The 21,224-nt window shown below is 40.4% G+C and overlaps 1 protein-coding gene across 1 annotated transcript; it reads right to left on the bottom strand.

Moving 5' to 3' along the window:
* Positions 1-85: 85 nt before the first annotated feature.
* On the bottom strand, positions 86-4,157 carry insb (preproinsulin b). Its single transcript, XM_086222544.1, has 3 exons — positions 4,032-4,157; positions 917-1,114; positions 86-323 (listed from the first exon to the last, which is right to left on the bottom strand). Exons 2-3 carry the CDS (start codon positions 1,101-1,103, stop codon positions 178-180), a joined length of 333 nt encoding a protein of 110 aa, XP_086078670.1. The 5' UTR covers positions 1,104-1,114; positions 4,032-4,157; the 3' UTR covers positions 86-177.
* Between the last annotated feature and the right edge of the window lie 17,067 nt (positions 4,158-21,224).

Below are 21,224 nucleotides of genomic sequence, written 5' to 3'. Positions count from 1 at the left end.
TCCCATGGTTCTCCCACCTTCTATACCGACGACAAAGAATACACATTCACATGGTTGCAGAGAGGAGTCTTGGGTTTTGGGTCATGAAGTTTTATTTCCTCTAGTTGACAAGACAGTCGGCCAGAAATGGACTTTGAGATCTTACAGGATGAGTGGTGCTAGATGTGGAGTGGCGTGTCAGTCGCAGTATCCCTGCAGGTGGTAAATGCTGCACGGCTTATGGCAGCACTGCTCCACGATGCCTCTCTTCACCTTGGGCTCATCACCGCCAGTGAAATCCCGCCACAGCCGCTGCTCTTGTTTGGCCCTTTTAGACAGGAACCCTTTTGAAGTGAAGAAGGTTTCAACAGCCCTGTATTAAGTCCTGCCCGCTGTGCAAACCTTAGCCCAGCATTTAGACTCTTCACATTTTAATGGAGACTTAATGGCTAGGTAATCTGATCTCTTCAATCCATTTAGTCTTGTTAGTCCCTAATTCAAAAGGAGATATGACGGAGGCATATCAAAGCAACCCCCAAAGGTCAAAATATCAATTTTTTTAATGTTTTATGACGAAGCTAATGAGGAACTTGGGTATTTCACCATTTTGTGTGATTATTTGATTTGTCACAGAAATGTTAAAAGGCCTACCACCTCGCTGAATTGAAGAGAGACCAGAGAGAGACTTAGAACACTAATGATGCTGTGGACACAACAGTTAGTTCAGTAAAGTTTCCAGCATGTTGTCACCAAACTTTCCCCCAGCCTGTAAACAAATTGGTTTTCTCATTAGTCAGAACTGTGAAAGATCTTACGTACAGACTGCTTGAACACAAAACCTGCCCAGGGTCTTGAAGCAATACCATGCTGTTCCTTTCTGAACTGCCATCAAGAGCTGAACTCGTCCTACAGAGAAAACAGTTTTACGTTGCCTCACCAAGCAGGTGCTCCAAATCCCGCTTGTGGAGTCTGGGACTGAAGAAGAATCCCCTCTCTCCACAGATGAAGTACAGGGCCTCCACCAGGTGAGAACCACACAGGTGTTGGGTGGGGACAGAGGTCACCCCCGGAGAAGAGAGCACCAGCAGTAACAGCATGGACACTGCCCATGGTACCCTGGCCATAGAACGGAGACCTGTTGGATAGAAAGCACAAATCCATGTCATTAGGAGTTGTACTGCATGGTTTATACGGTCATGAAAAAGTCATGGAATTTGATAACACCCATTTCTGTTTATTTTCCCATGTATTAAAAAAATGTTTCAGATGGCGATACACAAGATTTTTGGCAAGTCATCGGAATCAGCGGATATTCACTTTAAATGTTGTGAAGGAAAGATATAAAGAAATATGTACAAAATGGAACTTTCTGATAATATTAAAATGGGTTCATATTGGATATTTGCCTGATAAAGTCAGTGTATTAGATATCCCTCACAACAACAATAAAATTATATTCTGCATTCCAAGTATCAGATAATATTTATTCAATACATTTTTCCTCAAATGTGTTGAAAAGTCATGGAGAGGTATTGGTTAGAAATGTGTATGAACCCTGTTAACGGTCATGCTTCTAACCCTGATAGGCCCCGAAAAAGTCCCTTTATCCCAGAAAATTCCCTGTGTACGAGAGCCCACACACAACACAGGCCTATCGTAGACGTCACCTAGTTCTGTATTCCATTAAATGGGTTGCTGGGATATACTCTTTATTGCTTTAATCAGCCTCTGTCCTCAGCTTACATTGTCATTGGAGGATGGGTAAATGGCTCAAAAATTAATTGCAGGCAACAGGAAAAACTCAACCATGAGGAGCAGGAGAGGAGGCGGGTGTAGCTTCCAGGAACGGTTACGTCTTTTCCCAAGAGAAATGATTGGTCGGTAGGAAGGGATTTTAATTGTTGTGATTGCTTTTTTGCTGATGTTGCCTTGGGGGATTGTTCCTGTGTAGTGTTTGATAGGAAGATTATAGTGGACACTATGGTGGTCTGACAGAACATTCCCTCTACTGTACAGAGTCAGTCAGTCAGGATAATTTGAAATATAAAATCTTAAATATACATGATAAAATTGCACCGCTTTTCACTCAGTCTTGGTAAGCAAAAGGTGTGGTCTGGAGAGTGAAGTTTCATAGGTTAAACTTCCAAAAAAAGACTGTTGAAAAGTTGAGCCTGTACGTGAGAGAAAATGAAACTCCAAACTCGCAGTGAAAAGAGTGTCTGCCATTACAATGTGAAGTTAAAAATGCAAGACAACCATTCCTGTCCAAGACTGTTAAATCAGACAAGAACAATGATCACACAGTGGATGAACTCATCCATCCATGCCTCTTACAGTCATACAGAGCTGAGCCAGGACTTCACTTCTTTTCTTATTCACAAAAACCCAACATGTGTAATAGTTTACTGCCACCTTACCCAAAGCTCTGAAAACTACAGTGATACAATTATTGTGAAAGTTCTCCAGTCTACTGAGCAACTTTCTAACAGGAAGCTATCTTGACATTTTCCTGTCTGGCTTTAGGTGCCAGTACAGAGACTGCTTTTGTTAGGTCTGAATGGTATTAAGCTCCACTAAGACCCTAGGAAAGTTTCTGTCCTCATGTTACTAGAACATTACACTTCCTTTGATATGGTTAATGAAAAAATATTGACAGACAGATCTGAACATTAGTTTTATTTGTCTAATGTCTTGAATATGATCCAGGTCTTCCTTCAGACATCAGAGCATCTTCCAATCACGTACGGAGTTCCACAAGGGTCCGTTCTAAGAACTCTGTTATTCAAATCTTACTTACTCCTGTTGGGAGTAATTATTCCAAATTCTGCAATTTTGCATCAGATGCACTCAACTGTAACGTCTGACAAATTATTAGTGGACGGTTTCAATATTTTCCACAGTTAAATGAAGATAACCCTACATTCAGGAAATTCTATCGACATTTCCACAAATCAATCCATAAATCAATAACTAAATCAATTTTCTATCACTCAGAAAGCCCATAGGTGTGCAAAGGCAGATTTAGATGAACCTAAAGTAAAAAAAATCGTTTTTTTTTTTTTGCTGTTTTAAACAGAGCTGCCTCCAAATCTAATTAGATCTTTTCATTATTTGTTTGCTTGCTCTTTGTGCACTTTGTGTTTGAAAGGAACTTTACAAATATTTTAGCCTTACCTTAATGTAAAGGGACCAGACATTTCTTACTGAATGAAATCGAACGAAAATGTTTACACCTTACAAAACAGCGCAAGATGCAGCATTATGGGAAGATAATAAAATCTTATTGACCATGGTGGTCTTTATGTTTCCACCAGAGAGTGAATTCCTGAAATAACGGAACAATTTGAATGCACAATTTGACCACAAAACTGCATGGAACCCAACATTCCAAGCTTCTGTTCAATCTTCCTGCTGCACAAAGTCTATCGAAATTAACAGCAATAAGATTTTTTTTTTCTATTTTACCTTTTATTTACCTGTAATTGAGCTTCTTATCTTTGTTGCAGCATCATGAGTTACAGCCTAGAAAGCACGCCTGTGTCCCCAGATTATATTTGTTGACACTTCCAGAGTATCCTCAAGGTCAGCCCCCACCCTCCCCATAATGCTCTCCTGCTTAGCAGCAATCATGCTCCAGAGTGTGAATGATCCGTCCAAGAATACAGAATTGTTATTTGTGTCATCAGTTAAATCCCATTTGCACTGAATATTCTGGGTTGGAAATTCAGCTCCTGTTTCAAGGTGAAAACATATTTAGCAATCATTTAGAAACCATATAGACCTTTTGTGGACATCTTACAGTGTACTGCAGATTATTGGATTGAAAATGAATCATTTCAACAATGCACCTGTGCCAGGCATTACAACATTGGCAGAGCGCATTATCTGGCCCGCCACTCCTCTATCCCTCTTGGCTGTAGGCCAGACTCCTTGGCACAGTAGATTGGCTGAATAATAGATCTGCCTGTGCTACTCTTTACTTTCATCCTGATTATTCTACACATCAATTTTAAAAGTTGAAATCTTAAGGGGATACAGAGAAACGCGCTTACCTGTGTTTGAGGCCTCAGTGCAGCAGAGCAGCCGGTAGTTACAGATGAAAAGGAACCAGGCCTATAGGACTAGAAAGGTACAGAGAACATCTCTACTTGGCTTCCTTTCCCCTTTATAACTCCACACCTCCACCTGTCATTGTCAGCTTCTGTGGAGAACACTGAGGTCCTCTCATTAACACCCTGACCTGTAAGCATGTTGATCTGCTGCTGAGTGGTATTAAGTCATTTACTGATTGTGGACTAACAGCAGAGTTCAGATGAAGTTGAGGAGGCAGTCACCCAGAGCGATACCAAATTCAAGCCCCTGCTGTGTGATGGCCTGACTGGCTCAGTTCACAGGGTGTTAGACAAACACCATATGTCAACGGTTAAATCACACAGTGTCGATGGGAGGGCTCCCAGGCTTTTTGGTGACCTCTAGTGGCATTTTAAAAACGGAACCGCGTCCGACTTCAAAAATTCATAAATAACTTCAATACAATTATTCTTGGGTGCAGCCTTGTTTTTGTTTGTATTAATGATAGAAAGAGCAACTCTTATCTTTTGCAAATTGGAATTCTTGCAACACGGAAGTAAATAATGAAATAGAAAATGGTTATTTTGTTTGTATGACAACTTCAGTCTTTGGATGCATTAAATATAATTCAAATTACGTAATATCAAATGTGCTGTGCAGAAATTTATAATTCAGATTTCATGATTACTATCGTCACGCTCCTAAAATAATTGCCTGTCTTTTTCTTTTTCACTTTTTTTGCTCAAATCAACTCCTTCCGAAGTTTTGTCTCCAGTTTTTTGTGTTTTCTGAAAAACCTGAAAAAAAAAAAAGACTCAGGCGATTATTTCAAGAAGGCGACGTCACGTGATTCGGATATCTCCGTTAATGCTCGTTTCTAGGGTTTTGTGGCAATGGTGCAATGCAAATATATTAAGACTTATTTGCGTAAAACTACGGCTGATTAGTAATTCAAAAAAATCCCTGTTGATCACTCATATATGGTATCATAATTAAGTGGTGGATAAAGTTCAACTGAGCTTCTTTTGAAGTATTTTAATGAAAAGGTTATGACACATCTCTCATCATTCATAGTGGCTGTAATTTTTTTTGTATGAAAATTTTATAGAATATAATTTTTTTAGTGTGCCTATCTCAGGGTGAGACAAATTTAAATGAGAGGTCACACACTGTATAATTCTATATCAGCAGACACTCAGTTGTCAGGCCCAGAGGAAGCAGCACAGCTTTCCGCATCTGTGGTTTAACTTTACTTTTGTATTTGGAACTTATGCAAGGTAGAGAAGTGTGCTTAGTTGTCCCGTAATTCTATGAGACTTGACAAAAAAAAACAAAACACATACAATAAGTATCTCTCACAAGTATCTAAATATTTCAATTTAGCTTTAATTGTATAAAATGTCCATTTTTGACCGGAATTTGTCGCAATATGTTTGAAAGAGTTCATTTAAGGAACAGGCGTGATTTTCTCTAGAAGTTAAATGCCCTGATACAAAAGATAGTTCGTTGTGATTGGGAATAAATGAGCATAAATGAAAAATCAAACGGATGAGAAAACATTTCCTAATCGGAGACATGCTGCATCTTCAACACTGATAGCTCTCATTCATCGAAGTGGAACATGAAAACCACTGGAAGATCGTTACCGTGTTGAGCATGTTCTTAAATATGCATATAAACCGTCAACGTTCTTTTCCTGTTCTTTTTAAACATGTTATTCCTGTTTGTTTGTTTTTTTTTTAATTATGAGACAACACAATAACTTGCACAAATTTAGAGCAAACATATATAACTGAGGAAAAAAAAAACCCAAAAAGCAGGACAATACATAAACGTCATATGACTGAAAATACAAAACAAAAAGCAAGCACAACAAAAGATGAATAAAACAGAGCAGGAGCAGCGTAGTCCCGATGCGCTTTGAAGCGGACTACAGAAAATCATCAGCAGAAAGATCTGTGTTAATTATTTATTTTCCGGTTACAGTGTTCAAATATGTATACATAAAATTACACGCGTGCATAAAAAGAAAAATGCATGCATGATTTTCCATATAACAATCAGTTTAAATATATCAAGATGTAAATATAAAATGATTGAATCACAGTGACATATTTGGAGTACGCAAAGACCCAGCGGGTGATCATGTGTAGTCAACTCATTATAAGTCACATCTCTCAGATATTGCTATTTTAGAAATTGGGTAAACCTGCACCAGTAGCAATAGAACCGTTCATTTCCCTCAGCCACTGGCCTACCTGAGGTCACTGAATGCCCCGTTTTTGAGTAAATATCAAAGTGCGCCATTCGATTCTGGAGGTGTAATTGTTGCACTGAAATATATATCTATAAAAGTACTGTATGTACATGCCATGGAGAATTGGTGACTTTAAAAGTGCCCATATATTCAGTGTGTGTGATGCAACAGCAGAAATATAGATATTAAATCTCTCAGTGACTCACAGGGGGGTCAGTTCACTGGTTTTTAGCTAGAGGTAATTCAAGTGCGAACTGATGAGAATTGGCTGAAATGTCCCGGCAGTGCAGGGATCATGTTGCTTCTATAAATGTCTCCTCTCTTTACGACACTGAAGTCACATGTATTTCCCATGCTGCATGCTCACCTTCAAATACATCAAGTACATTTAAATGTGAGAAAGATATCTAGAAGTCAAACCAGGTTTATCAAACCTTGCTCCTGTGTTTTAAAATGGCCACTGCTGCTGCGTTCATGAAAACTCAGATTGGAATTCTCGATACTTTTACTATTTTGATGCGTCAGCGCGGTCATTAGAAGTATAAAGCTGGCATTTGCCGATGGAGGAGCTACACAGCAGGTGTATGACTTCACCACAGCCTGCTAGAAGTTTGTAGTCTCCTTTAGCCACTTGTTAGCAGCTGCGACCTTTAAGACGCTTTGAAATTCATGTTAGGTCATTTGTAACATCCTATATTCTGTCCAACGAAATGTTCACATATACATGAACTTACGGTGTCCCATGAGCCACTATAACGATCCCACTCTTACCATTATGGACAAGGGCTGTAATCTTTCATGTAATGCAAGGGGCGTCGAATTGGAGAAATCTGAGCTCTACAAAGATGATTGGATAGAGGAAGTTTTCTAAAAGTAATTTCCAAGTTAGTAATGATTTTTTTCCAAACTTGTTTGTTTCTGTCCTATGACTTGTCCTAAAAACATGTTGACATTGTGCAACCCTTAATAGGTATAATCTCTGATCCAAAAAAGGGTTTCTGACGAGAGCAAGCATGGTAATGTGACTAATAAATAATGAGAGTCCTCAAAGTCCTCTTCTGAATGTGGAGCTCTGAACCAAGCCATGACTTTTCCCCCCCAACCTTATCAAGTACTTGTGTGTGTGTGTGTGTGTGTGTGTGTGTGTGTGTGTGTGTGTGTGTGTGTGCGTGTCTCAACCTATGTAGACTTTAAAATGTGAGTGAATTATTTTGTATCTGAACTTTAAAGTATTGTCATCTGTGAAATGTTGTGTTTATGACATGAAATATTAAAGTTGCCTTAGATCAGGTGGAAACATGGCAGTGTTGGAAATTCTCAAAAGTGGCACAAGCATTCACAGCAGTATAATGTTGATAGGCTCATCTAGCAGTGTTGATATGACACATGCTTCCCCCAAGAAATCTGTCCACAAATAACCCTTGAAACACAGGTTTGGACATGAGATGCTGGCTGTATCTGTGATATTTATTTGTGGTAAACATACATAATGCACATGATACATATCATACACGTTTCTTTGAGTGATCATGCATGTTGTTGTTTGAGGTGACACAAACAGTAATCTACCAACTTACCTCTACCTCTAAGATATTTCTGAGGCGGACCCGTAAATTAGTCTGTGCATAATTGGGAAGAATCAAATAATCATCCATCTATCCATCCATTTTCTGTCGCTTATCCTGTTAAGGGTCGGGGGGGCTGGAGCCTATCCTTGCAGTCCATCGCGTATATACAGACAACCATTCACACTCACAGTCACACCTACAGTCAATTTAGAGTATCAATCAGCCTCGTCCCCTCTTGATGTCTTTGGACTGTGGGAGGAAGCTGGAGTACCAGAGAGAACCCACACAGGAACAGGGAGAACATGCAGACTCCACACAGAAAGATCCCGTGATGGAGCCGGGACTTGAACCCCAAACCTTCTTGCTGTGAGGCAACAGTGCTGACCACTGCACCACCATACCGCCTTTACACTAGCTATTTTCTGTTGTTAGCATCATTACAGCTATGCTAATTAGACACATAAATGGTGAAGATGTAATTACAAGAGTTTTAAGATGGAAACTTTAGATAAAAACAAATCTGATGAATCCAACTTGTCCCTATAAAACAGTTCAAATGTTACTTTCAATCCAAGAAATCACCCATCAGGCTAAGAACTTCTGGAAAATGTCATCAGCCTCAAGCTGCAATGTTCAATCAAAGATTTACTTTTGGTGTCAGTTGTTTTCAGTCCAGATGTCTTCTGCACCCTCTGGATGACAGAGAATCCCGAGCTTAATGCATTTATGGAAATGATGGAAACATTAACGTTGTCCTTAAAGGAAACCTTTTGGCTGATAGAAGCTGTTGAGGATGGGGGAGCATTCAGGGTTGAAAAACCTTTTATACAATAGAAATAATGAGCTATAATGCCTTTTTAAAACAGAAGTCAATTCACAGTTTAATGGACGAGATGTGAGCTAACGATTCAGCTATTTGCCCCTCAGTTGTATGAGCATGTTGAATGAGGGAACAGAAGACATAAACAAACCAGAATTTTTCATGTGAAAATATTTTCCAGAGTTAATTAAAGAAATGTTTAATATTTAATCAAACTGATATGATTAAATATTCTTGTAATAAGTAAGACAAAGAACACCACATGAGAGTCCATGCATGTTGAGGTGCGGGAAGGCGTCCTAAAACATGGAAATACTTTAGCATTGCATTTTGAATGTGTTAAATGCCTGATGTAAGGTCCGTGTTGAAGACAAACTGAATAAAAACATGAGGGTTTGGTTCTGCTCCCTAAAATATTTCAGTGAAGACCACGACGAGGAATGTCAAAAGCTTTTTATGTGGCTTAAAAATGGCGGTTGCTAACAAGTAGCTAATCAAGACTATAGAGGTTGTCATGAACTTAAAAAATTAATTTTCTCCAATAAGCCAAAAACATACCTGAAAATGTAATAGTCTTTTGGTTGAGGTAACCCAGTGTGATGCTAACTTACGTGACTACGTCTTCGCTGCGGCACTTGAGTAATACAATGGCTTCTGGGCACATATTAATTCCCTTCAAATGAGAGATTGTAGGTAAATGACAGTAGAAGGAGGGCAGGTATGTCAAATCCCAGCTAATGAGAACAGGGTCTTTTGAGGAATGATAAAAGGAAAAGGTGAGAGGAAAGCTATACAGCACCTTGGCACTGCGATTTGAGAGGGTGTTAAATGTAGACCCAGGAAAGGTCCAACTTTGCCACGCTTTGAAACACGTTCCTCGAGGGAACTCAGAAAAGCGGCGAGAGCTGTGAACAACAGGCACATCCTTCTCGCCCCGGTTGCATGGCTGCTTCAAACGCGCACATCAAATAGCAGAGGACTCACAGATGCCCTAGACATGCAGAGGCAGACAGAAGTTGGGAGGAAAGTCGGTTGGCTCCCTAAGGTGGGGAGTTGCGTAACTTGTCTTTGCTTCTTCTGCATTTGAGGAGATAAAAGGGAGTGAGAAGTTCAGCCTTGTGAGATGCCGTTAATCTGCTCTGATAGTGAATCTTTCTACTCTCGTAATTATCCCCGACGTTCTGAGGATGGAAACTGAGGAGACTTAAAAAGAAAAATAGCGTTGACTGATGCAGCAGACAACAGAAACAGCTTGGATCATTACGTTTTCATGTGTGTGATTGAACCATAAGAAGGCAGACGTAATGACAGATTTCTCTACGTCAACTCTAAGAACTGGATACTGGAATAAAGACTCCTGGAAGATTCATCTTATGGGTGCCATTAAAAGTGACTCCCAGCTGGAAAAGAGAAGTGTCAAAAAAGAACTTCTTTCCTTAATTTAAATCTTTGCCAAGGGCAAATAGTTAAGAGTCTGGCGGGTCAAGTGCCCCTGTCTTATGCAAGTATGCGCATACAAGCAAAAGACAGGCTGGACACGCCGGCCTGTTCCAGACACTGCCCTCCGTGTGTGTCATGGCCTGTTGGCTCACATCCATGACAGAACGCCGTGGAGTCTCAGAAAACGCCTGTCGGTGTGTGTGTGATTGTGAGTGAGAGGGCTGCCCCGGCGTCTGCTCTCTCCTGTCCTGCCAGTGACAAGCGCTAATGCCACACTAACCTCTGTCATGACCTACTTTGTCAGCCACCTTTGTCAGGACCCATACAGAACACACACATACGACAAAATGCACACATACATATTAATAACGGATCAAGTGAGGAAAGTGTACGAAACGTGTGTTTCTGAGGGACATTTGGGAAGATAGGAGTTTGACAGGGTAGGTGGAAGAACATAGCTTAGGTAGGAACATGGTTTGACAGCTGAGAAAATGAGTACATGTTGCAAATGTCCCCGAGAGAGAGTTGATGCAGGAAAGAATGATCGCCAGTTTGATTATCAAGCCAGAAAAATAGATATCTATTTAAACCCTAGTGTGGCTGGCCTTTTCAAGTCCAGCTCAGCCTGAGACAAGAAAACTTAATTTAAATTGCTGTTTTTCTCCAGTAGCTTTTAGTTTGATGGATTGATCCTTTTTTTCTCGTCACATCTGACCGAGAGAAGAACGCTGTCTCTTTGTATTTTGACCCCCCCCCCCCCCCCCCCCCAGTGGGTATTATAACCCTTCAATGACACGTTTCATCAGCTTGAAAAGTGCTTCATCTCTTCCATTTCTCACTGCAGGAGGGTGTTGATTCACTCTGCCTTGAATTTGTTGATGCTGACAGCATCCGTTTTTATGTTTGCAACTGTCTTAAAAATAGCAGTATCATTTCACCTAAGGGTGTTACATACTAGAATGTAGACGTATATTTGTAGGCCAGCCTGGCAGTTAGTATTACCATGGGTTCCTGTGACCGAAAGCCAAAAGGATTTTTTGATTATATTTGGATTATTGCAGAAAATAAACTCTGTGCAGAATAACATTTTATAAGGATCGCTTGTTTTATCCAGCAAGCTCATCTTCACTCATGAACACCACATTTTTAAAACAATAATCACTCGTGGTACAGTGCTAACTTTGTGTGATGAGTGAACTACAGTTCTGATGCACAGCCTCAACATCTCCAAGACTAGCCTCAAGCTCCTTGTTGGAGTATAGTGGTTACTGCGGGTGGAATATCAAGTCTCTGTTGCTGCTAATGTGCATTAAATTATACTCTGCGCAACTTTAACCTGCTTCTCACTGCCGACACACCTGTAACCGATCGCTTTTGTCACTCATGAATACATGTTAATGCGTTTGATATTTATGGACGTATTCCAACCAATCCCCTAGGCCCACAGACAAGACCGAGACGTTCAGTTGTGCTCACTTATTTCTGAGTTTTAGAGCGAACGTTTACACCATTTTTGTGTATGTTTGTATACATGTCGCTAATGAGAAAGAGTCGTCATTCTTATCAAGCTTCATCTTTTGCTTCAGGATAAATGAGTCTTCAATACCTGCCTATGCTGAATGTTTATGTGTGTGTGGACAAATTGATGTGGCTGGTATTACCCCCCCAACTGAGTACCGTCTCCCCCTGCTCTTAGAGATAAAGAAGAGACAGCAGACCTACAGCGATACCTATGAGTGGGATTAAAAACAGATGCTGATTTTTGGACAAGAAAGGAGGCAAAAACCAACAGATAAAGGGATTTCAGCACCGTCAAGGCAAAGGTCAATCAATCAATCAATCAATCAACCGTCCTTAAATTGCATATTGACTCACTGTAACAGCCTCCAAACTATAGTGGATGAGATGCATGTTGACAACTTTACAGGAGGTACATGCCATTATTTTGGAATCCATTTAATCAGAGTTATTTGCCTCATTCCCTCCAGCGCTGAGGAGAAAGAGGTGCTGGGGCAGAATTCCAAACGTGCCCATGTTTGTGTACATGCATGTGTACCTGACACCTGAGAGTTATCTTGATCTGTAACCGTCTGCTATCTGCTGGAGCTGTCAATGCAACACACACACACACACACACACACTCACACACACACATATGTGAGTGTGTGTACAAGTAGTGTTTAGTTGCAGAGAGGGACTGCGTTGTCTCATTGGCTTCCACTGGGTGGCATTTAGCATGTTGAACAGGAGGCACTTCAGCTTTGATATGTTGATGAGAACCTTTTATGTTGTGTGTATGTGTGTCTACGCATTTGTTTCAGTCTTTTGCTGGAGAGCAGTCGAGAGATGCCTCAGATGTGTCCTTTCATTCCAGAGTCCTCCTTTGAGAAGGATCCCAATGAAACTTAACATTTCACAGCGGCTTTCCCCAGATAAAGATTGAATTATCTGTGTTCTGCTTAAATCCCCATTCAATTTTTTTTTAGCTAGGATGAAAGATTTTGTCTGTGGCGCCCTGGGAGCTGTGTACCCCGCTGTTTGGTAATATCTGAAATTAATTCCCCCCGTCCCCCCGTCCCACCCCCTCCCGTCCCAGTTGTGCCTTAACAATTCAAGGGCAATGTTAGATCTTCAAATTACGAATTTACTGAAAGGCCTTTGCACCACAGCCAGTGATAGTGTTTTTGTTAACCGTAATTCCATTTATCATTACTGCGTCCTAGCTCGATCCGGTCTGGAATGCCCCAACAACAAACTAAATGTGACGCTCAATCAGAAGGGTTGTTAGCCATTAATGAATGTAGATTTTTGCCCAGTGGTGAAGAACAAGATCATTGTTCGAAGTCAAAGCCGACTCGCCCTGAGTCGCCACAAAAAAGAATTACAAGGAACGCAGAGGGGTAAACAGAGTAATCTGAGTTTTGTTTTTTTTTTAAACCACTTAAGAGACGGGAATTCTACCCAGACAGGTACAATTTGTCTGTAATTTTACAGTATCTGGGTCCAGAGCTTTTTAACCAATCAATACTTCCACTGTAAATATAGTCTAGTTTACTGAAACAAATGCTCAGATTCTCTCTTCTACTTTCTGTGTGCTATTGTTTTTCAAAGTCATCCGGCTGGCGAGCGTCACGCTTAAATAGTGAATATGATGAAAATTAGGATTATGCAATGGGGAATGGTCGTGAACTATGTGTAGAACATTTATTGTAGAAGAGGGACATTGTTGCATATTTATGGCATGAGCTTGAGCCAGACTTTCAGGCTCTCTGTGCTGGCACAAAGCAATAGTGTTCCTCAGGTATTACATATTCTTTCTTAATATTTACAAATTACCTCTATTTTTATGATTTTGATGCGTAAATACAGTCACAGTGTTAAGCTAACATTATATCACAAACTACACAACGGATGCATCATCACTAGTCAGGTTTGGGCATCTTCTGTTTTTTGCCATGATGATGTTTCACGTATATGACAACCTCTGTAGTTTCAGGCTGAACCACAGACTTTTCTCAGGCAAAAAACATCCATCCATCCATTTTCTTCCGCTTATCCTGTTGAGGGTCACAGAGGGGCTGGAGCCTATCACAGCGGCTTTCAGGTGAGAGGCGGGGTTCACCCTGGACAGGTCGCCAGTCCATCACAGGACCAACACATAGAGACAGACAACCATTCACACTCACAGTCACACCTACAGTCAATTTAGAGTATCAATCAGCCTCGTCCCCTCTTGATGTCTTTGGACTGTGGGAGGAAGCTGGAGTACCAGAGAGAACCCACACAGGAACAGGGAGAACATGCAGACTCCACACAGAAAGATCCCGTGCCCGAGCCGGGACTTGAACCCCAAACCTTCTTGCTGTGAGGCGACAGTGCTGACCACTGCACCACCAGGCAAAAAACAAACAAACAAACAAACAAACAAAAAAACATAGACTTTGAGACAAAGAACCAGATGTTTTATCAATGCTGACTTGTTTCTGAGTTTCAGGACTCATTTGTCCACCACTCTGTGGAGTGACGTCTAGGTGTGCGACTACATATTAAAAAACTGTCATGTCTAATACATATTTTTTTTACACTAAGTTTAATCAGTCTGCTTTACAACTTGTATGTTCATATTCATCACCAAATAGACATCAGATCAATTCACCAGATCATTGTTTTTGTTTTTTTTTTAAGTTTGAAAGAAAGCATTAGAAAGCTAATATATAGTTTTCTGCTTAGATAAGATAATAAGCTAAAGAAAACGGAAATATGTTTCCACCACATAATATAGATCCTTATTTGAAATAAGAGTACTGATTTAAGCAGGTATAAGGTTTATGTATTTGGTATTGAGGGATGTAGCACTGTTCCTACTTGTGTCAACAGGGTATAAATCCTGCAAACTAACTAACTTTTTCTAGAAGTTATAGTCTATGATTGTGGCTGCATTCTATCAAAGTTTTATCTGCATGACTGGCACATTTAGCACAGTTGGACTTGCATCTCTGTGGGTGGTAAGACCTCATAAAATTCAGTGAGAGGTGATTCTTGTAGTGTCCCATTGTTAGAATTAACAGTCTGAGGTGAACAGACAAGCTGATTTTTATTTCAGCATGAGCAACAGTTGCAGGATTCCACTCTTATCCTGACAAATATCTCTAGCGCAGGACCCTACAAGTGAGCGAGACCAGACACACTGAACGGCGAGGGTAAATATTGGCTCAGAAGCTGACCCACTAACAACTGGCTGCTGTTCAAAAAGGGACTGATATACGACTCTGAACGTGCTGAAAGTTAAAGATTCCAACATTAAAGCAGGATAAAAAAGAGTAATAATAAAGCAAACAGCGCGGATGATTTAATGAGGCCAACTTGACTTGTCTCAGAGGCAATCGCTCTAATAGAACCTCTCTGATTTATCACTCCGACTCTCTACAATAGAGACCGTAATGGGCTTTATTCATATTTTTATTTTATGAAACACGATGAAAGAGGTCATGGTAGCCATTAAGTGGATTGATGGCATGTGTTGGGTAAAGAAGATGCAATAAAGCCTTAAAAGTTAATGCTGTCATCGAGGAACTGCTTCCCTGATGGAGTGGGCGGGGCCACAAGCAACTAATAGACATAATTCAGCCAGGTAATGTCGAATCACTGGGAACAAGATGGATATCGCTTGGCAATGTTATTGGGCGTGTCGGCACATTTACGCAGGTTATTTATGTTCCATAATGAAGGGCATAATGAAAATTGGACACAACTATAAATATGAGCAGGGAAGGCGTAATGTGGAGGGATAATCATTGATGCAATTAAGGTGTCGTACACATGCAGTGTGAGCTTGGCCTCCACTGACTCGCTCCTCTCCGCTTCACCGAGGCTGTATTTTATCATGAAGCAGCACATTTAATCAGCAAGGAGGAGTGTTGGAGTAAATCCACAAGGAGGTTGGCGTTTTAAATATGTTAACGCCAAAGCAATAAAGTATCTGCTTTAATTTATCTCCCAAATTATCGACAGCGATTGTCACCCTTGTTTCTCTTGTCTTAATCACCCACGTGGACATGAGCTTACCTTTATATGTGAGCAACACCGCTGGCGCAATTTGGTGCTCAGTCACAACTGTCATGCTAAGAGTTGGAGGGAGAGAGAAAAGAGAGAGAGAGAGAGAGAGAGAGGAGGGAGATGGAGATGGATGAGAGAGGGAGTCAGAGCGCTGGAGTGACCCTGCGGACCAGATGCTGATAAACTACCATCACCGAGCGCTTGTCAGCGCTGGTTCTCATCTGTCGCCGTCATCCTGCAGCAGTTCTCTCTCTCTCTCTCTCTCTCTCTCTCTCAGTCTTTCTGTCTGTCTCTTCTTATTTCTCCCTCTTCCTCTCTCCACATCATCTTTTTGTTGTGCGACTTACATCTTAATGTGTCCAGCTTAGGGACTATTAGCCGGTCATTGGGAAATAGCTCATAATTCTGCCAAAGTTGTCGTAACATAAGGTTTGATTTGGTCCATTAGCTGTAAATAGATAAAGAAATAACAGACCTGATAACGACAAATATATGATTACAGTTTACGCATTCTTTTTTGTGAAGTAAAAATGCTCTTTGAATATGTAGGATCTTCTTTAATAATTCATCAGTTTGTCATTCTTTTTCTTTTGATCAGGCAGCAGTGTGACGTTCGTCAGTTTGGCACGAGTGAAATAAAAACAAAAATTAAGACGTGAAACACAAAAAAAAGGCATTTAAAGAATACGTTATGCGTTTGCTTTGGCCACCATTTACTTTGAGTTTTGTATCACCAAAGTAAAAAGTTTGGCCGCTCCTGTTTTAGAACGAGCGAGATGAAGCGGGCGGTGGTAGAAGCTTGTTTTCCACCTTGGATGACCTCAGCTATCGCTGTGTGCCAAATTTGCTTATGAGAGCTGCTAAACTGATGCACATGTGCTTTTAAAAATCTGCTTTACATTGCTCTCTGTGAGCATTCCCTTCTGAAATACTGTATGCTGGCACAGAGTGAACTACATAAATATTTCATACGCTTATGTTTGGAGTCTTAGTGGTCATGGTGTATATGCTGATACATGCAGCATCGCAAGGATTAAGTGGTGGACCAAGGTGATGATGTCCCGCACATAAAGTTCTTTTACTATTATTTCTTGACCCTTAACCTCTGGCATTAGTAGATTAACTGTAACTAGCTGAGTGTTTGTGTGTGTGTGTGTGTTTGGAGGAGGGCTGTTCATGACAAGGTTTTTCTTGCTCATATTCAATTCATGTGTGAGGTGAATCCTTGATCAGGCAGCTCATCTTCTTTTAAAATGATGTGACAAAGACAAGAAAGAATGGAGGATCGGTGCCGTTTCCTCTCAAGTGTGATTTTAAGATGGAGTACGTGGGTGTAGTGCAATTGTATGGTATTAAGAATTAAACTTTAGAATACTACCTGGCTTTATTTTTTTGACATTCCCGAGTGTCTTTTTTTAATGTCAGAACTTGAGAAGGATGTTCAAAGGTTGTAAGCTTTTACACAACTTCTTTTGGATTAGTGTTAATTTTAGTAGCTATTTTTAATTTAGTCCTGACTTTAGTCATTCTCATCCTGTTTTATTTTGCTGACTAAATGCCAGATTATTTTAGTCCTATCTTAGTCAAAGAAAAGCTGATTTATCTTAACATTTAGGTGGTCGTTTATTCGATTTTAATTTTATTGTTTATATTTTCTGTCTAGTAGATACTGAGGTACTTTTTGTCTTTCTGTCTGCTTTTTATTTTTTACATTTGTCAAAAAAGAGGAAACATTGGACTTGAAAACCACCACTAATTTAGTCTAATTTTTGTTGATGAAAATTGACCTTGATTTATTGGTCAGCCGTAATGCATCTCTTTGGTTTTTGGACAGCAGATTTTGATTTAGTCTTTTGAAAAACATGCATATTAGCTTTAGTCACAAGTTAGTTTTATAATTTATATAATTTATAATTACCCACATCAAGAAGGTAATTTTACCAGTTCTGCTTGTGTGTTAGCAGGAGGCTTAATTGCACCAAATATGGTGAAGGAGTGTAATATGGGCCAAGAAGAACCCATTAGATTTTGCAGCAGATCCAAACATTGAAAAATATGGCACATAACACTGGTTTTGGATGAGCTCACCTACGCTCTCTCAAAGTAGCCTCCAATATAGGTTCATGAAACCTCCAGAAGTTGAAGTCTCACTTCAGTCCTGTTTTTTCCATCCATCCATTTTCTTCACTTATCCTGTGTCAGGGGCGGAGCCTACTCCAGTTGCCGTTGGGCAAGAGACGGGGTTCCCCCCTGGATGAGCCAACACATATAGACGAACAACCATTCACACTCACAGTCACACCTACGGTCAATTTAAGTATCAATCAGCCTCGTCCCCTCTTGATGTCTTTGGACTGTGGGAGGAAGCTGGAGTACCAGAGAGAACCCACGCAGGAACAGGGAGAACATGGAGACTCACACAGAAAGATCCTGTGCTCAAGCCGGGACTCGAACCTTCTTGCTGCAACCACTGTTTTTTTTTTTCTACTTGAAGTCAACAAATTCTATAAAAAAGGTAGCATATGAAATGTTTTAGCCTGCTTCTTGTCAACAAATGAACATTACATTTGATCAAAGGATATCAGGACATACTCATGTCATGGAACCTAGGCGTCTTGACTCTAAGACATGTCGAGAGACTGCCCCTGCTCGACAGCAGTGGTTCAGGATGTGACATTAAGGCTGGGGCTCAAATGTGTTCCTGTCTGACTAAGAAAGCCCTACTGACTGGGGCCGTGTGTTTGTGTGCATCTGAAATAGAGCCACATAAATATTAATGTGTTTTTGCTGGAATAGATGAAATTGTCTCTTCAGTATGTACCCACTTTTCTCTAAGTGTGCTTACGTCTGTGTGGGGATTTTTGTGTGGGCGCACACAACATGACATCCCGACTCTGGTGTCAAACCGTGTCATTTTGCGGCTGTCACATTCTGTTAAGTGTGGCTCACACTTACTCCCTAATTCCCCATGTTCCCCTTCGTCTCCAATGTTAAAATCCAGATGCTCATCAACACCAATCCCTCCAAATTATATCCCATTCATTATGCCCCACCACACACAATGAGGGGAGAACACATACGTGTGTGCACAGACACGCTTTCTGACATGCAGTATTTTCATGGTGGTACCAGGTCAATTCAGAAAAGTTAAATCTGAAACAATGGTAGCATATTGAAGCCTGCTCTACATTCAGATTTGGAGATGTCTTGAAAATCCATATGCTTCTTACACATGAGAAATACTGAATGTTGGAAATCGCCCCCTGTGCGTGTCTCTGTCCTTTTCTAGACAGTCTGTGCTCACTGATTAAAAATCAGGTGGATGAAATATGAACACATCCCAATGACTTGTTTGTTCTCTGGAATAAATTCAGTCAAAACCCTAAAGATTAATCACATTTTCTCGGTTTGAATCATATGGCAGCTGTTGCTTTTCCAGCATTTCTGACTGATGCTTCATGGTGTGCAGCATAAATTCCAGGAAGAGTCCTGGCAAAGGTACATGCTGTAGAAGTGAAGCTGTTTTAGTTCAGTACTTTTTTGCTCAAATCAAATTGTTTGCAAATGATTGAACATATGATTGAATGATAAGAACAGCTGGATTATACCGAATGATGCGTTTGAGTTTTTAAACAGACACTCTGTACAGTTTTTCCTCAATTTTCCATTTACCAAAATGTACTGCAATGTACTACCGCTGTTTTACCTTCCTCTACCTGGGAGAAGCGGCAGAATTCAACTAGATCCAAATTGCTGGAATTTATTACTCAAAGTGAAAAATGACATTTTTAGCAAGTCTAAAAAGTTGGCAGGATGATAAAAATACAATAAAAATGTATCTTCAACCCAGCGCTTTAATATGCCCCTTTGCACTCCTGCAGCAAGAGGAGGCAAGTAAGACAGTAAGTGGCACTCAGCAGACAAGAAGAAAGACTGTGATGTACTTTCCCTCAATCAAAGTCTAGCACCTCTGCTAAAATCTCACTACATCCTATTAAAATGTCAACAACTTACATGCCATTTTTAGTAGTGAATATGCATTGTAATCCTTTGTACAGGATGCTCAATCGCTAATTTCTGGTTATTAAATATCAGAGTTAATCGCTGAGGTTGAATGTTTTTCTCTGATCACGCCAAGCCTCCAAACACAGTCTGCAGCCCTTCTTCTCTCTTAGTATTCAAGGTCTCTGTTCTTTTTTCAGCCAGGAAGAGTCAGACAGTGACATCAGCCTCTGGAGCTGAAAAATCATCTGTCTTGACCTTTTATGAGGTCCAACTGGCATAAAAGTAATTCTCTGCCTAGCAGCGCTTCGTTGCTCATTTCTTTTGTCCATTCAGATAAAAGGGGAAATGAAGAAAAACTAATTTGTGCTAATCACACTGGCAATTAATTCTCCACCGCACAAACATGTACAGAAGTGGAAGGATGCAACTGTGGACTAAAACAAACAGACTTATGAACAGCTTTTTTTCCCCAAAAGCTATAACCACCACTGAACTGTAACATGCACTGATTTTCCCCCTTGTGTAATATTCCAACATTACGGTGTGTTCTAACCATGTGCAATATTCCACCCACTCACGGACAACACACATCTATGTGCAAAATATGTTTATTTTCTAATCTGTATATACACCATATTTATTCCTCAACATTGTACACCGTGCATCTATGACTATATTGTATATACTTCTCATATGTTTTGACGCTGTCTGTTGCGCTGATATTGGTGAGGGTTTTTAATCTCATTGTACCTGCATAAAGTGACAATGAGGGCATTCTGATTCTGGAAAAGCAGAGGGAATGTGTCAAGATTTGCTGAGCGTTTTGGTTTCGGAGGGGCTTCGGTTCACAGTCAGTCGATGATATGAGGCAGGACATTTATATACCACTTACACACAAGAGCCCTGAGCCAGAGGAAATGGAGGGCGTGGGCTGGCCTTGGAGGATTTGGCCAGAATCGTTCTTTGGGGAAGGGTCTGTGCTCTTGACTGGTAAGTGGGACAGTTATTACTGTAAAGATCTTCCATCACTTTACTGCAACAAGAATCGTCAGCAGTTGTTCTCACAGCAGGAAGTGCTCAATAGTCACTCCGAGGTTGCAACTCAAACATCCATCCCAAAGTTTGTTCGTCTCACATTATTGGTAACTACTTGCTAGTTATGAATGAACACTGCTCGCTGAGACTTGTTGTAGTCGTGTGTAAATGGGAAACATTTGTGTAATATAGCAGCAGTTATATTCCTTTGGATTTGGATGTGTAGTTAATTGTTTTGAAAACCTTTTGAAAATAATTTAATTTATGTATTACGGTAATAGCCACAATCAGTTAATTAAAAGATTTCAGCAGGTTAGTGTGTGTGTGTGTGTGTGCGTGTGTGTGCGTGTGTGTTTGTATGTTTGTGTGTGTGTGGGTGTGTGTGGGGTGTCAATGAGGCGATTGGTCGGAGAAATTACCTGATGGAAAAAGAATGAAAATTCCTCCAAATAGTAGGAAAGTGAATGTTGACCCAATTAGAAAGACATTTCAC

The sequence above is a fragment of the Aulostomus chinensis genome, chromosome 13 (genome assembly GCF_037954235.1).
Source record: "Aulostomus chinensis isolate RoL2024-O1b breed Wild chromosome 13, RoL_Achi_v1.0, whole genome shotgun sequence".
NCBI classification, from domain to species: domain Eukaryota; kingdom Metazoa; phylum Chordata; class Actinopteri; order Syngnathiformes; family Aulostomidae; genus Aulostomus; species Aulostomus chinensis.
The sequence above is the reverse complement of the archived record's forward strand: the minus strand, read 5'-3'. Positions and strand labels throughout refer to the sequence as shown.

Excerpts from the sequence above, each read along its gene's own strand:
- insb (XM_086222544.1), bottom strand. The coding sequence starts at position 1,103 with ATGGCCAGGGTACCATGGGCAGTGTCCATGCTGTTACTGCTGGTGCTC. Across the intron at positions 324-916 it reads GGATTTGGAGCACCTGCTTG|GGTTCCTGTCTAAAAGGGCC; the intron begins GTGAGGCAACGT and ends TCACTTCAAAAG.